This window comes from Leptosomus discolor, chromosome 3, assembly GCF_034619465.1.
Source record: "Leptosomus discolor isolate bLepDis1 chromosome 3, bLepDis1.hap2, whole genome shotgun sequence".
Taxonomy (NCBI): Eukaryota; Metazoa; Chordata; class Aves; order Leptosomiformes; family Leptosomidae; genus Leptosomus; species Leptosomus discolor.
Genome location: NC_141393.1, coordinates 35948014 through 35964777, shown reverse-complemented (window position 1 = coordinate 35964777; position 16764 = coordinate 35948014). Strand labels below are relative to the sequence as shown.

General features: G+C 33.4%; 1 protein-coding gene across 1 annotated transcript in view; it reads right to left on the bottom strand.

Annotated features, from left to right (window-relative positions):
* Window positions 1-16764, bottom strand: part of RYR3 (ryanodine receptor 3) — a 219294-nt gene that overhangs the window by 168826 nt on the left and 33704 nt on the right. Inside the window, exons 3-8 of the mRNA XM_086462983.1 lie at window positions 13332-13439; window positions 5705-5716; window positions 5325-5399; window positions 4294-4372; window positions 1684-1796; window positions 1131-1230 (exon numbers count right to left, since the gene is read on the bottom strand). Coding sequence (XP_086319109.1) covers window positions 1131-1230; window positions 1684-1796; window positions 4294-4372; window positions 5325-5399; window positions 5705-5716; window positions 13332-13439 — 487 coding nt within the window. The remainder of the gene's footprint in view (window positions 1-1130; window positions 1231-1683; window positions 1797-4293; window positions 4373-5324; window positions 5400-5704; window positions 5717-13331; window positions 13440-16764) is intronic.

Sequence of the window (16764 nt, the reverse complement as noted above, 5' to 3'; positions counted from 1 at the left end):
AGAAAGTATTACAAAGAAAATCCATATTCCATATGCTCTTAAAATGAAAACCTACAAACTGAGACGAGTTTCTTATGGGCCAGTGCACAGAAACACTGTGGGATGCTGATTTAAACCACCTGGGGTTAGAAGGACCCAACCATAGTTCAGATAAACCTAGTGACTGTTAGTCTTTATCACAAGGGTAGTCTACTTCTATCAAGACTGATCCCAGGAAAATGCAATGTCTCTTTCAGGTCCCTTATAGCTCTATTTTTTCCTATGATCCTGTATATTAATATATCATAAGTGACTAGTTTTAGGGCCAAGTGACACAAAATGATCCTGACTTAAATGTGGAGGGCTTATACTTCAAACAGAGAACAGCAGAGGTGAAGTACGTTTGTTATGACAGAGTATGGCATTGAAATAAGGTGCAATAAGCAGATAAGCCTTTCGTTATAGAACAAGACATTTCTCAAACAGAATAAGGTGATGCTTCTCAAACATGGTTGTAAAGTGCAGTCAAGTACCTAGAAAGAAATCCTGACCCTGTAGTGTGTGATTTAAGGCCGATTAAATCAGACTCTGTTTAGACACCTCATTTTCATTGACTATTACAGAGACAATAAGGAAGCATGGCTGTGAGATCGAGAAAGAATATTGAGCTAATATCCTTAAAAAACACAAGTAAGAAACTGAAACTATGAGAAACTTGCTTTCCATTTTGCATGTATCTTTATCTCTCTTCTTCTATTATCTCTGTTACAGGATGATTGAAAATCCTATACAAAATCTGAGTTGATTTGCTTTAGTTATTCTGCAGCTCTTACTCCCCAAAATTAAACTGAAGACAATAAACTCATCTGTTGCTCTCTCAGTCTTCATTTCTTATGCAGCTTTTTATGCTTTGTTGTTCTAAAGTTACAGCACTTATTTAGCTCTTCTTCAGTTAATCCAGCTGGTGTATCTGTATTTCCCCATTTTGTCCTCTGTTATTCTTCTCTCCTATGCTCATTTTCTTTATTTGCGTTAAGCTCTTTGGTTTGATGTTCTGAAGGAAGTTGGGTTTTTTCCATTTTCACTCTTTATGAAAAGCAATAAAAAGTCATCTAAAGTATATACATTCTTAAACAAATAAAATGACAAACCTTCTGTAATACTGCTTCCTGAGCATGTAGGGTGTACATTCCATAGCGTCTGCATAAAGGAGGCATCCACCTGAATACTTCCATTTGACATGGAGAGATGCTGAAATAAGACAACAGTAACAGGAAACAGTGAGATTTACATACATAAAAATATTTAATGTATTAATTTCTCATTAAAATAGAAATACATAATAAAGTAAATATACAAATACTCTTTAAACATTAGTAGTCAATTGTTTTTAAAATGAACTCTTTTCTAAATCAAATCAGCAGAGTCCAGCTGCAGCTTAGAAATCTTCCACAGCTACAGAAATTCCCAAGACTCAGAATGCTGAAGTAAACGTTGGGATAAAGGCATGAAAACAGTCTTGTTTTAGGGGGGGAAAACCCTTCACTGAGAAAAAAAAAAAAAAAGTGCACTACAATCAGGCATTATTTCCTAGATTAGAAAAAATTTCATTCATAAGAATCCCAACCATTTTCCTCAACTCCCCATAGCACTTTGTATTTTTTCCACCATGTATCCAGTTGCTAAACAAACAAACAAACCTACCAGGTATCTTTCAGAGGACACACTGACCAGGATAAGATCATCACCTATTCGAACTTTTTCTCCTTCTGACCTTTGTTTAGAAGCAGGGTGTATTGTCCACCAGCATGCCTCACCTAAAGGACAGAGATACTTATCGAGGGTATACAAAACAGACAACTCCCAAGAAATTTAAGGATATCTTTATACAACATTGAAATAACATAATACAGAACTGTGTCTTATATGACATTCATCTTAATAAACCCACCTCATTCTTCTTTTCAATCCATGTGAATTTCTTTCTTTTTTCCTTGAAACTTTTGGTCAACCAATTGTTGTCATCACTGAAGCTGACATTTCTCTTTTCATATTTTTCTAAAGCAACTAACCACTTGCAAAACACTGCTCAGAACTGCCCTCCCTTCAAGGCTCTCACTGCCAGTAAATTGCGGACACCTACCTCAGTCTTAATTATCACCTTTGGTGTCTTCTTTGGCTTAATGTTCATATTTAATTCACAATCTTCTGTATTATTTGAACTCTAAGGTACATTTATGTTGTAGAGTACAGAATTTTGAAGCAAATGCTTTACAGTATTGCTATACTAGAAATATCAGTTCTGGGAGCAGTTCCATTAGCACTACAGACCATATGACTACAGGATAACAAAGCCTAGAGGCAACAACCATAGAATATTTCTTACACATTAAATATAATATTCTAGATTACTTGGTACACACCTCGATTCTGTGAAAATTACCTAATTCCTTCCACAATTTCACACGCTTCAGTGTTAAGACCCTGAAAAAAATGAGTCGAATACAGCTTTCTTGCTGGGCAATCAAAATTAAACAAAGGCAAGATGGGTAGCATACGACAAAGCACAAAAAATCTGTTTGACCAACAAAGAAATTTCATGTAAACTTCCTTAAAAAAAAATTTGAAGGTTATGAAACTAATTATAAAGAACATAATAAATAAAAGTTACATCCCTAAAAACGAAAGTGTAAAGTGCTAAATCTTTAAAAGAGAATAATTTTAAATATCCAGTGAAGAATACTTCCTGCAGCTGCAATTGATTCAATAGGACAGTTTCACGGGTGGGAAGTAGGGCAAGGGGAAGTGGTATTATGGCATTCAGTTTATGAGGTTTACAAGCATGCAGTAGTTACCAAAATCCTCTGTGCAGAAAGACAACTAAGTATTCCCTTTATATGTTGCTTTTTATCTCTTACCTACGTGTACAAGGGTCTTTGTGTATATATATGTACAGTTAAGCAAATCCAGTATGAGACAACTACAGATATTCGTTACAAAACCTCATGGGCACAAGCAGACATATGCACAATAACTCTAAAAAAAAATATAAAATTATAAAGACAGATTTCACTGAAATTATTTACAGAGAGATAGAAAACATATATTCCTTTTTTCACCACACCTAAAGAAAAAGGTCTCAATCTAAGGTGGCAAAGATATAATCATGTAACAGGCTGTTAATATCTGTCTCAGACCGTCTTCTGTATGGCTACAAACAACTGAAAGATAAGCTTCACTCATTCAAAACAGAAGGACATGTAGATAATCAGAGTCACTTGAAAAGGAATTCTCAAAGATCACGGCCCACAAACATTTTAACACCTACACTGCAATGCCTCTCCATCATCAATTAGCCTATTTTGATTTTCATATATTTTCAAAATAATGAAAAAACAATAGAAAACACTGCTTTTTATTAATACAACTGGCATTTCTTCATTTGAAGTTTTGAATTAATAAGCTGTGTATACAGCTACTTAGATTTTCCCTCAAGGTATATGTCTGGGCCTGGGTACTACAGGGTCACCTGTTACTTTCTGATGAGTACTCATCACTTTCAGTAACCATTAACACTATGTATACAGCAGCGCATAAACTTATTTGTGGCTCTTTGTGTCTGAGTTGCTTTTAAATTCATTTAACATAGCTCCCAGTGGCATCTCATAATTTGTATGTGATTTCATGGAAGCATAATTCTTTTTTACTGTATTTCTGTCAGCAGCGCTGTTACTGGCAGTACTCCCGGAAATCTATTCATTAGATTTTAAAGCTTTCTCATCATTTCTTGTTTGTGTTGTATCTCTTCCACTCTGACCCATTATTATTTTGCTCCATTTTAAGCTTTCATTTTTCTTCAGCTCTTTCAGCAATGTGCTTATAACATTTTTTCTCTTTTCCTGTATTACAAGTTTCATGCTTTTGTCACGTGGTTACAATGTATATCGCGAATGCACCCATGTATGGCTTTTCTGTACTCTAATTATATTGAAAGTGCCAAACAACACTAGCAGAAAACAAATACATCAAATTTATTTGATTCAACAAAAATTTTTAACTTTGCTCATTATCACTAGTGTTATTGCAGTTGTAGTAACTCTGTATAATTGCAAGGCACTCTTGCCTTGTTACACAAAGTCAGTTAATTTTCTGAAGTCATCAATCTTGACAGTCATCATTTACTTTACGTCATCTTACGACTGAAATGAACACATTAACATAACATTCATAAGCTCACAAGTGCCATTAATCGCAATGCCTCTTCAAAAACCAGAAACGTGTGACATGTTTTCATTCAAAAATAACTTGCCATACCTGCTGCATTTTCTCGCAGTCCCACGTCAAATGCAAGTTTATCCGTCTGGGATCTTGATGATGTTAAACATGTCAAATACTGCAAAACAGTGAAGTTATTGAAAACAAAACCCCAACAATATCCATTAACACACATGACATTAATACTTTGACATTACTCCATCTTACTAATAGTGTGTGCTTAAATTTTTTAAATTAGTTAAGCATTGTATTTGTATACAAGCTCTTCCTGACAAAATCCTTTTCCACTTCAGCATATATTTCTCTGTGCAATTTAGCTCCTGCCTTCCAAAGTTTCACATAGTTCATCAAATAGGAAGAGGCAAACATCTTATTACAGCATTACTGTAAGAAGTTTGCTTCATGAAAACACAGCAAACATACCAGAATGCAGTAATCATACTTGCAACCCTGGTATATCAATATAAGTAGCAGAGTTTAAAGACTAATGTAGAGTCTGGTACAGGAAGACAGAGAGATGATGTTTTATTGACTTCTCATTTCTTCAACTTCCTATCAGATATACTTGCATGGACCCTAATAAGTAAAGGTCCAGAACAGTTAAAATTTTCCAGTTGTACAATACAGTGAAACAAAATTTAAACAAGGTAGCCTTCAAGACAGCACATTTGTGGTCATAGTCTCTGGGAACACTGGGGTGCTAAAATGAACACCTTATCTTATAAAATATGATGAAAAAAGTAACACCTCCCAACAAATCCATTTGCAATAGCAGCAACTTGTTAACAGAATTATCACTAAAACGGATTCCTTAAGGACACAGAAATAATCCATGGCTAAAGAAGTTTTTCCGCTACATTTCTAAGTGAAATGCATTGAAGAATCTGAATTTTAAATATAAGGGCCACTTCCATTGTGTTGAGACACCATAAAACTATTCAAATTTTTTTATCTAGTGCAGAAGAAAACTTAGAACATTCTTCCAAGTTTATATATTTCTTTAATTTTGATAAAAAGACATTTATTTGAGTTTCACGTTACTCACTCTGCGCAAGTCCTCTTTCACTTACCATTTCACTAAACGAATGTCGAAGTAGTATAGCATGGCCATACAGCAGGGTTCTGTGACCACCACCTTGAGCTGCCTGCAGAACACAAGAGAGAAGTTCAGAACTCCACGGCACCACGTAGACTATGATCAGAATTATATAACAATATGAAGAACTATGACAGTTCCAGTAACTACTGCAAATATTCAAGCAAATTATGAAATGTATATGCTGGGCAAAAATCATAATAATGAAGTAGGTACAGCAAAAGTCAAACACCAGCCAAGGGAACAAATGTTTTTCTTGGTCAAAGACTCTTATTGCAATCTACTTTTTATTATAATTATGTAAAAACACAGCATTAAAAAAAAATGTTTTAAATTAAATAGGACACTACTTACCTTTCTTATAAACTTCTCAGAAGCATTAAAAAAAAAAAAAAAAAGTATATATACACATACACAAAGCGAAATCTGAAAGAGGAAAAAATCACCTATTGCCCAGAATTGTTTAAGCACATACTAACGATATCTACTTTCTAGGATTAATTACCAGATTCATTAAAACAACTGCATCCATAATTTCAGCCAAGGACAGTTATTAATTTCAAATATGGAAATTTATGGCAAGATCAGGCAGAGGCAAAACTGGATTTTCCATATGCTTCTTTTAAAGAATTTAAAACACGTCTTTCGAGATCATGACCACAAGAAAATAAATTCCAATGGAAGATTCTCAATGACAAAGTTACCTATGGACCAACAGACCACAAGCTTCCTAGGTTTTCAAGTCTGCCTCTCATCCTTTTTCTGCATCTACTATCTTATTTCCTAGTTATTTGCAAGTAACAAGCCTACTGAACCTTATATGATAAAAAAATTAAATTCTTGATTTATTGTGGTACTTTCCACTGAAACAAAGATTTTCGGGGTTTTTTTTTTTTTTTTTAGATCCTCAATCCCAGATTATATAAAGCACTTATTTAGGATCACTTTCCTAAATTTTGTAGAGTTATGGATATCATGACTAATGTTAATAGTAATTATACTATCGTGGACAATATTATATTTCATTTTTTTCCTCTCAGTCCAGATCATATTTACCACATATAAATTACAACATTTGCCCCTGATAAGTCTTGAGTAATAATAAAAGGTCAGATATCAGAATCCTCATAACAGGTATAGAAATTGCTGATTTAACATCAAACTTAGGTAATTGCTTGAAACTATTCCAGTACACACAGAGCTTTTTCCTTATTTAACAAAGCATTTACTTTATGGTCTTCCTGTTTCAGGTATATTTAAGCAATCATTAAATATGAAAGATGATTCCCTGAAATATAACTTTGGAACAGAGATTGACTCTATTATGTTATATATTGCTAGAAAGGAGTGCCTTTAAGGTCAGCTCTTTTCCTTGGATTCATGTGGAAGGGACCAAGATAATTAAAGGCAGTTCTAGGAACACAGATAATGGCAAATGATTTTGCACTCTATGAACATTAGTTACATTACCAATTAGGTCAATAGGTTTACAAGCTATGTACTACTTGTGTTCTACAGAACGCCAACTTAGAAGACATCAAGATGAGGAAACTACTACATTCTGTAGCTCAACATATAGAATACGTAATACTAATTCAAAGGATTAAAAATGAAATGTTATTTATCCAAACAAAAGGAATAAACATCAGCAGAGGTCTTTTATTACAACTGCAATAAAATAAAAATCCTACTTCTATTTTTGTAGCTAATAACAGACATCAAAACAAATACAGATTTGGGACCTGGTTACACTGGAACTTAATGCTGTTAACAGACAGTAGATCGTCTTATGTAATTTTATGCAGTAAATTTTATTGAGAAATTTCTCAGAACTATACGGATAATATGTATAATCTCTTTCACAATATGATCCATACAATTATATAAAATTTCTCAGTACACCCAGTAGCAACTAAAAAATCCCAAACTCCTGGATAATGACTTTTGGACCCACATCAAAAATGTGTTAAGATTATTGGGAAAAAACGGAGACAAATGTAAGATAGCTGTCTCTGGTCATTCAGAGAACATAACGTACTTTTAGATATCATTATAAAAGGCTGATCAGAAATAATAAATAAAAAAATCCCAAGAGCTCCTCCAAAATATGTCATCCATAAAAAATGGTTTTATTAACATACCCTGTAGGAACTTATCACTGCTTGGGGAAGAACAGCGGAAAAACATCATGTAACAATGTATATAATAATTCTTTTCTAAATTACAACTTTTTTTTTTAATCAACGGGGAAAACCTACAGCAAAAGCACCTGTAATCACAGACAGGTTGTCAGAAGAAAATTACATGTAGTCAGTTTGTACAAAGTAAACACATACTGAGAACAAGCAATAGAACACCTCATGCTATTTTTTTTAGTGAAAGCTTTTAAGTGAATCACTTGTAATTTTAAGGCTGACTCATTTAAAAAACAAAAAACAAAAAACAAAACACACACAACAAAACCCCAAAATTAAATAAGCAGCGTTCTTCCTCTAGAAAAATCTGAAACTAACAGCAGAACTCTATTCCAGACTAAATTTAATATGGAAAGCAAACAATTCAATGGAATGACAGACTGGTGGAATCAATGAAAGATTAATGTTACTTATATGAGGCCAAATTCTATTCTTAGCAAGGCCTTTGTATTGATAACAGAACATAAATGAACATTTTAAGATGTGCATTCCTGTATTTCATGTTGTCATTTTTCTCTACATATATAACTATTACAAAGACAGCATTTTGTATTATTCCTCTCAAAAATAGCTTTTTCTGAAATCTAGTTTAGAAATTACATATTACCATATCAATTTGCTTTCATGGTGCTAAAGACAGTGCCTCACAATACAAAATATGTAACTTGACTGGTAGTTATGACATATGTCTCAAAACACAATCAGTTAATTGTAACTTAAAAAATAACCCATCCATTTTACCAACAGCTTGTTGACAAGTTAATTAGAATCCACCTTCTCTAAATGTAACAAATCCTTGTGGTCCAGAAAAAGTTTCTTGCATTACTGCTCAGGATTTCAATTTTTATTTCATCCTTGCTATTTATATGAACTGCTGTATTCCTACTATTACAATTTCCCCAAATGGATGGTACCCAGCTTCAAAATAAATGCAGGGCAAGGTAGTTTAAAAAGAAATGTGACAGAACAGACTATATTTTCTTTTTTATTGTCCACTGCCACCAAAGCAACAGTATGTTCATTTTTACTGAAGAGATTATTTGTCCTCTACTGCCAATCAATTTGCCAATTATTTGTTCTATGCTGCCAAATATAAACATTCATATATTACTAGTAATCTCAGATTAAATCCTTTGGCTAAGTTTTTGGGTGAAAATTTTGGAAATACTACAAATTGTGTTAGTGCTTAGGTGTCCTAAAAGTGTTTAAATCAACCTTACTTTCCCTAAGTAAATGGTTTTTTCAAGAGTTTCATTTTATAGAAAGTAATGTAATTGCAAAAATCAAAAATTACACTTTAAACTGGAGAAAACAGTGGAAAACAAGATGTCAATAACAATGAGGTCTGCAAACCATGTATGCAAAGGCTGACATTGCAAGACTGCAGGTGACAGAGCAGAACTCCAGCTGCCCTGAGCTGTGCCATAACGTGGGCCAGTTACAGATCTGGAGGGCAGAATAAGCCATTAGGTTGTAGTTATTCTGCTGCTAAGCTACAGAGAAAAAGAAAGATCCTTCTACTTCTCAAAAAGTAAAAATTAAGGAAGAATTTAACACATTAATCAAACGGCATGTGATGAGAAAACATTAACTGAAATACTGAAGACTTTCTGAATACATATAAATACACAGTCTTTCTATAGCACATATCTCATCCCCATGGAACCTAAACAAGAAAGAAGGCTACAAGAATGGCCAATTCATATGGAATTAAAACAAGTGATCGTAAGACATCCATTTATTTTCCTTTCTCTCTTCAAGCTGACATATTTTTGAAACAGAATCCATATTTGTTATTTGACGATCATTTTTCTCTCTTAATTTGTAAGATATATAAGGATTTTTATTTATAAGCTATAATAATAATTGTTTATTATGGTAAAGGCTGAAATTTGTATCAAATAATTTCACGATTGTATGATTTAGTCTATATACTATTTAGAAGCTTTGCCAATTTGGTACAAAAGAGTTCATTCCCAAGATGTATTCAAGAATTTCTCAATATACAAAGTTACGCTATTTTGCTATGTATGCTGATGTATGACTTACTACCATAGTTCAATTTTAATACTGTACCATGAAAGAAATTCCTAAAATACTAAATAAAATAATGAAATCACTACCTTTAAGAATTTGAAACAACAACTGATGGCAGCCTACTGGACTACTATCACTGAAGTTTTGAGTATTAAATGGATGAATCTGCAACATTTGTCTCAAAACATTAAAAAATTAGTCATTAGAAATTACTTCATTCCACCATGTATACTACGGAAACAGTGTTCACAATGTACACAATACCTCAGGGCATTTTCAGACACTTGCTGCAGTTTATCCTAAACTGCACTCCTACAGACTTACAGTCACTATCCATTGATTATAATACAAAACGCATCTCATGATTTTAGTCTGCTGAACTGTGCCTATCTTAGAGGATTACAAGAGCATAAAACAGACAGATCTCCTAATTGAACTGATATGATTTCCACATTAAAAGTTCAATGGAAACAAGCTTACAGAGAAAGAAATTTAATATTCTTTAATAGAATGAAAGGTAGGTACTGAAGACGGCATTGTAAAATTGTGAAAGCATAAAACTATAAAGTTTCACACCTTCTTGTCAACCATTCTTAAATAGCAACCTTCTCTTCATTTTTTAAAATTTAAATTCTGCAGCCACGTTATACAGTTGAAAACAAATCCTAGTTTCTAGTCATTTAATATCGACTGATCCGCATTAAATCATGGGGAGTTTTAATCCAGAAGCATTCTAAACATCCTTATAATTTTATATAATTGATAAGCCATCTTGCAAAGTGAAATTTCTTCCTTCAGAAATAAAAGACTCCATAGCTCACCTTGAATGCTTGCAGCAATTAATTAATTTTTAAAAAAAAACAAAAGGCAAGTTCCGTCATTAGTGTTAGTTTCTTTGGGATGATATAAAGGTTTGGCAAATTGTTTGATTTCAAATGAAAATTTTATAAGTTAATATATATATAGTTGACCAACTTTACTTTTATCTTTTTGAAAAATAAAAATGGTTTCAGAAACAATTTGGTTTTCCTTCCATATCACCTAGAGCACACAGTCTACTAAAAGTTTCAATAAGCAATCATTGCACAGCCAGTAACAGCTAGAGTTACCCTTAGATTTCCTGCAAGAAACAAGACTCATTGTTGGGCAACAAATGTTTAATATAAGTGCTTTGATGCATCTGATTTACAAACAGATAAAATTGAAAAGTGTTCTAAAACAGTGAATTTTTGCACAATAATGAAGAGACTGCGGAATAAATAGCAATTTATAATTCAAGAGAAAAAATATAAAAAAATTATTCTATAGCCATTTTCATCTTTAGAAAAATAATACACATTTTGAACATACCACTGCTGCACAGATGGATATGACATTCAAAAAATTAGCCTCAAGTAAATAAAACACCCTTTTGATTCTCCATTCTAGGATATTTACCTAAATCATAAAATCCTCCTCCTCCCACATATTATCCTATTTTATTTTTTAAGATTGTACTAGATGCACAGTATATAAATCCCAGGAAAAACTCAAAATAAATCTCTCATCATGGAACAAATTCAGCATAAATTTATATTTGATCCAAAAAAAATTACAGTAAGAAACATTTCTGAAGTAAATAATGTCTTTAAGTAAATTTCATTAGCTAATACTGACATCACTCATATTTTTGTTTCGTTTCTTCCTCAGACATCCATTTTTCCTTTTACTTAATATGACAGAGTCTTAAATCTGTGTAGAAGTACAATAAAAGAAAAATTACAACTTGAACAAAATATGGGTTTTCTGGTTCTACATAAAATAAAGATGAAAACTAATACACTATCTAGCTCTGCGGATTATTTGCATCATAATTAGTTGCCATTTAGGCTCATAAAATAAGTAAAGCCATAGAGTTTTATCATGCTCTGTTCGTAAGAGAAAAAAAGTTCAATTCAATTCAGTTCAACTGAAATTGGACAGTTAGGGTCAAAGCAATCAAGTCTTCCACCAAGGTTTTTGGACTATGCTGGGAAATCAATTAAAGCACAGCATCATAGAAGATAATAGTGAGCTTATCTGATGAGGCAGCAAAAATCGAGAGGTATGCTAAACATCAATGCACTGAGGTTGCACACAACAAATTCAAGAGTTTAGTCAACCTTAAGACACATACATCTGACTGCTAACAAATTTAACTCTGAGCGCAAAATGCAGATTTTTATTTACACAAGATTTGTGGTTTTCACAGTGCCAGAAAATCAATTACAGAATCTGTCTTAACAAATAAACATTGTGAAGTCTTATTTAATATTAATTTGTTAATAATACTTCACCCTATACATTAAGAAATGGCATTTCCAGTTTTTTTTCAGATTTCAGTTGTCCAGTGAATAGAAGAAAACCATAAAGGTGATGTCACATTTTATGTTAAATTCCTAAAACCTAAAACGTATACACATGAATATAACAGAGCAGTGACCAACTGAGTGGAGATGATAGGTTATTGTCATTTACTTTCAGAGAAATACAAGTTCAATCTAAGTATATAAAACTAGACAATTTACCTAAATTACCTACTTAAATACGATTCACAGATGCAATAGCAAGTGTAACTTTAAAACTTCTGGGAGTATTAGTGCATAGATGAGTGGTAGGTCTGTCTCATCTCAACAGTGAGCAATGAGGTTCAGCTGACCATTGAAAAATTATCATTGTTCACACAGATCATTGAAGATACAGGCAAATCTGGATCTGGCATTTGGATTAGGCTTGGGTTTTTTTTTATTTACAACACCATCACCTTTTACCCAACAAACAGCTTAGAAGTTCCATGAAAAATACAGTTCTTAAATAACCTTGTCAATAATAAATAACATACAATAAAGTGCACAGGGATTTTTTGGCATTCTGATTGCTCCAGTGTGGAAGTCCTGTTTCAGTCATTCCTAGTATATCTTAGATTTGAAGTGATAATTCAATTAAAACATCAGTAATACAAAATGCAAGCATAGTTACAACATTTCACTTTACTGGAATGTCACTTTACACTATACTGTAAGCATTCCAGTAAGTATGCTTGTGCTAATATAGTAAAAGATGAAGAAACCTAAAGAGAATTTCGAAATAACTATTTCTATCCAACAGTTCTTGCTCGTTACCAGTTTAAACACCTCGAAACAGTTTAGTTACACAACTACAAAGAAAAATACCATACTTTTATATCTGAAGTAAATTAGATACAAATTTGTCACTTTGTTTCATTGATAGTACTTAACTTCATGTAAGAATAAATCAAACTAAATCCAAATACCTGAAATATTTTCTTAGCTCTGTGAAATAAGATAAATATTTACATGATGAGAAAATTATTTTGCTTTCCCATTAATAAATAGCACTATAATACAATAATGCTTTTACGGCAATGATTTACATATACTCTCCTCAGGTTCATAAAAGCCAGACTCAGTCCAAGGGTTCTCTTTTTGCTTTTTCAGTATCCAGTTCTGGACTGATGGTAATAAATGATCTCTCAAGATGACGCTTCTGGGCTTTGTAAATATTTCAAAAGACTAACTGCACCTACTCCTCAATGCTAAAGCAAAATTAATATGAGCATAGTAGTGGAGCAATAACATCCCAGGAAAACAGGAAAACTGAAGAATCTGCTATGACGTGATACCCCTCTCCTAGAAAATCCTGGAGCAAGTAAAGAAATGAGAACAATCCATATTCATAAATTTAATATTCCTTGATGTCAATTTACTTACCCCTTCACTAGCATTATCCCCTGTGTTGGCCAGCATTTCCTGAAGGGCTCTGACAGATAGGGACTGTTCAAGGACGAAATTACAGATGCAAAGGTCTGGAGGAACATACTGTAAAAGTAAATTAAACCATGTAAGAATAGATCTGCAGAGCAGATGAAATGGGATGAAAAGTGTCTTTGAACACACATGTATTTTCATTTTAAAATCCATATATAATGTTTACTCATTTGTGTTTGAGATATGTGCTATCTCCCTATATGAAAATCATATGCATCCATTCTTCACATCTTGTCAGTGCAGTAACTTTATTTTTCCTAGAGCTGTATTCCTCACAGTAAAACAAAACACCTTCAGGTTTAAAAGCAAAGTTTTTCTCGACACATTATTGCGTTCCTGTCTTTCAGAATTAAACCATCAACATTGTATTCGTTCTCTAATGTCACTGACAAAACAGAAGAGAAGGTGTACGATCTTATTTGATGTATAAGGTTGACACTCTGAACACATTTATAGCTGTCATTAAACGACAAAGATTAAGAATCTTACGATATAATAATATGAACTACTTTAGGAGATCTTCTCAATTGTTGGATCAATACATCTGCTGGTTTTGAAACATGAAATTTACATTCACTTCATGAACAGCAGACTTTTTTTTCAATTTATTCACATTGATGTGTTCAAGAAAAAAAGTCTCAAGGGAATCATCAATGTATATATCTATGTGACGGGAAAGTACAAAGAAGACACAGCCAGACTCTACACAGTAGTACCCAGTAAAAGGACAAGAGGAAACTGACACAAAGTGAAACACATGAAGTTCTATTTGCACATGAGGAAGAAAACCTTTTTTTACTGTGAGCGTGGCAAACAATGGAACAGGTTGCCCGGAGAGGTTACAGAGTTTCTGTCCTTGGAGATACTCAAACCCTGACTGAACAGCGTCCTGAGCAATCTGCGCTGGTTGAACCTACTCTAAGCAGAAGAATTGGACTTTATGATCTCCACAGGTCCTTTCCCACCACAAGGATTCAGTATTCTGTGTTTTATGATATAGATCATGGCTATGCGTGAGCTTTAAAGTAGATATACACTCCTTTCTCTTTTCTGAAATCAGTGACAGGAGGAAACAAAATTCTTGATAATGCTGAGTTTTAAGGTGGTGAAAAGGGAAATGATACAATTAAGATATTTCTAAACATGCTGAAGTGAAGTCTTTATAGCAAGCTAATCAAGTACAGTCTCAGAATTTCCACCCTTTGATCTCTACTGTAGACTCTAATTTTTTTTTTTTTGGTGTTTTCAAAAATAGTTTGGAAGTGAATTTTAGGCTAAAGACTTGACATTCAAATTGCGTACATTAGATACAGATATAATTGTTACATATTTTATTGAGGTAAAATGAACTTGTGCATCTTTCTCACATGACTAAATAACTGTAAATAGCAAGTAGTTCGTCATTTCATTAACTGCAACAGGAACAACTTAAACTGTAATACCTGTAATACTCATTTCCACTATGGTGTACCGGGTTTTTTAGCATTCATTAACTGCATCTGTGTACATACACACACACCATACTCTGTTATATAATCTCATACTATCTGTGTGTGTGTGTGCGTGTGTGCATGTAGCAGCCATATACAGGCAAACGTGCACACAGATTGTAACTGGAAGTTTTCTTTTCAGTAGGTTACATTCAAGGCCTCTCATACAACTAGACACAGAAAGACATCATTTCTCAGTGAAATGAATTACAAACAAAACTAGGTTAGATTTTGTGTCTCATACTTGTTAGTAAAGTCTGGAAAGACTTATTTAGAATATTTTACTGCTATGAACATAAAAATCCATACAACATTAAGTAGTCTTTACTTCCCAATGAACCAGATAGATAAACAAAACCTCTGAGTAATACTTCACCCATTACTTTACTGCCTTTAATCGCATCTAGAAGGCAAATAAGCCACATCATTATTAAAAAAAAACAAACTCCAACAAACAGATATTTTTCTGTTGTCATCCTGTGGCAGCTTTCAGATTATGCAGCACCCATTTCATTAAGACGTTTTGAGTATGTATTAAACCACGCTGTCCTTGAGGTACATTCAAATTTAAGAGAAACAAGAAAAAAAAACAACAATGCAAAACCCAACAATCTTTGTAACTTTCTGTTTTCAACATGGAACTTAAATTCAGAAACTACACTGGAATTTTAGCTGGGAAAAAAATAACACAGCTGGTCATATAGTTTTAATCATCATCAGACTATCTCTGGCACTTAATCCCACTCCAAACTGAATATGGCATCATCAGTATGATCCAACACCTACCAACTGAACAAAAGAACTCCCATCTGCTTCCCTGGCCACTGGTCTTGTTCCACATAGGCTGCACTTTGATTTGAAAACTGTTGCAGCTCTTACTTTAGTGCTACAGTAATGAAAGACACACTCTAAAACAATGAATTCCTAGTCTCAGTTTGTATAAAATGTACCTCTGAGGTTAACGCAGTTAGTTTTTCACTTCTTATTCTTTTCCATAGCGTGCAAAGCATTCAGCTTTATTTAAGAATATTGACACTGACAACTATGAAATCAATGATTTTTCCACCCAGGACTTAGAGCAGCTAACACCTCTTTCAAGCTTCCAGTGTTACACAACAAGCGAACACATGGATGCTATCACATACCTCATTTCTGTGGTTGCATGGCAAGAAATTATTTTTTAAATTTCACTGACCTGAGAAATAGCAGTGAAACGTAATTTCTGTGGACCTAAGTAGCAACCGACCTCCTTAATTAATCTAGATTGTTTCCTTTTTTAAAAAAAAAACCACCAAAAACCACAACCGAAATTAACTATTGAGTCTGTCAAGGCTCATTTGTTTTCTGGTCTTTTTGCAAATGAGACCATTTCATAAGTTTAATATTCAACAATCTCTGTGTGGCAGACCATTTTACACTCTTAATAATCACACAACCAAAAAGATTTTAATAAAATCTTGACCATCTGCTAATCTATGCTTTTTTTTCCCCAATTCTGAGCAGTGTTGTGTTGTAATGGAACCCACCAAAAAAAGTGCCAAAAAGGCATGTTCAGTGAAACAAGAATATCGAGAGGTGAGAGCTACAGGTAGAAGATGGGGAAATACTTGTGTCAGGAATCTTTATGCTGAAATGAAAACCAAAATCTGTGCAGGTACTAAGACAAGGTTTTAGAAATCTCCTGTAAATATTCATCTCCCTTCTGGCTATGGGAAGTTGGAATGAACATACAGAAGTAAGACAACATTATTTTCGAGAATCATCAATAAAGGAAAACATTCAAGTGGAGAATAAAGTATTTTATTTTACAGGCATTCAAAGATATGTTGAGCAAGCATTACTGTAAGTGAATTCGTTTAGCAGAACAAGTAGACTGAAAAGATATA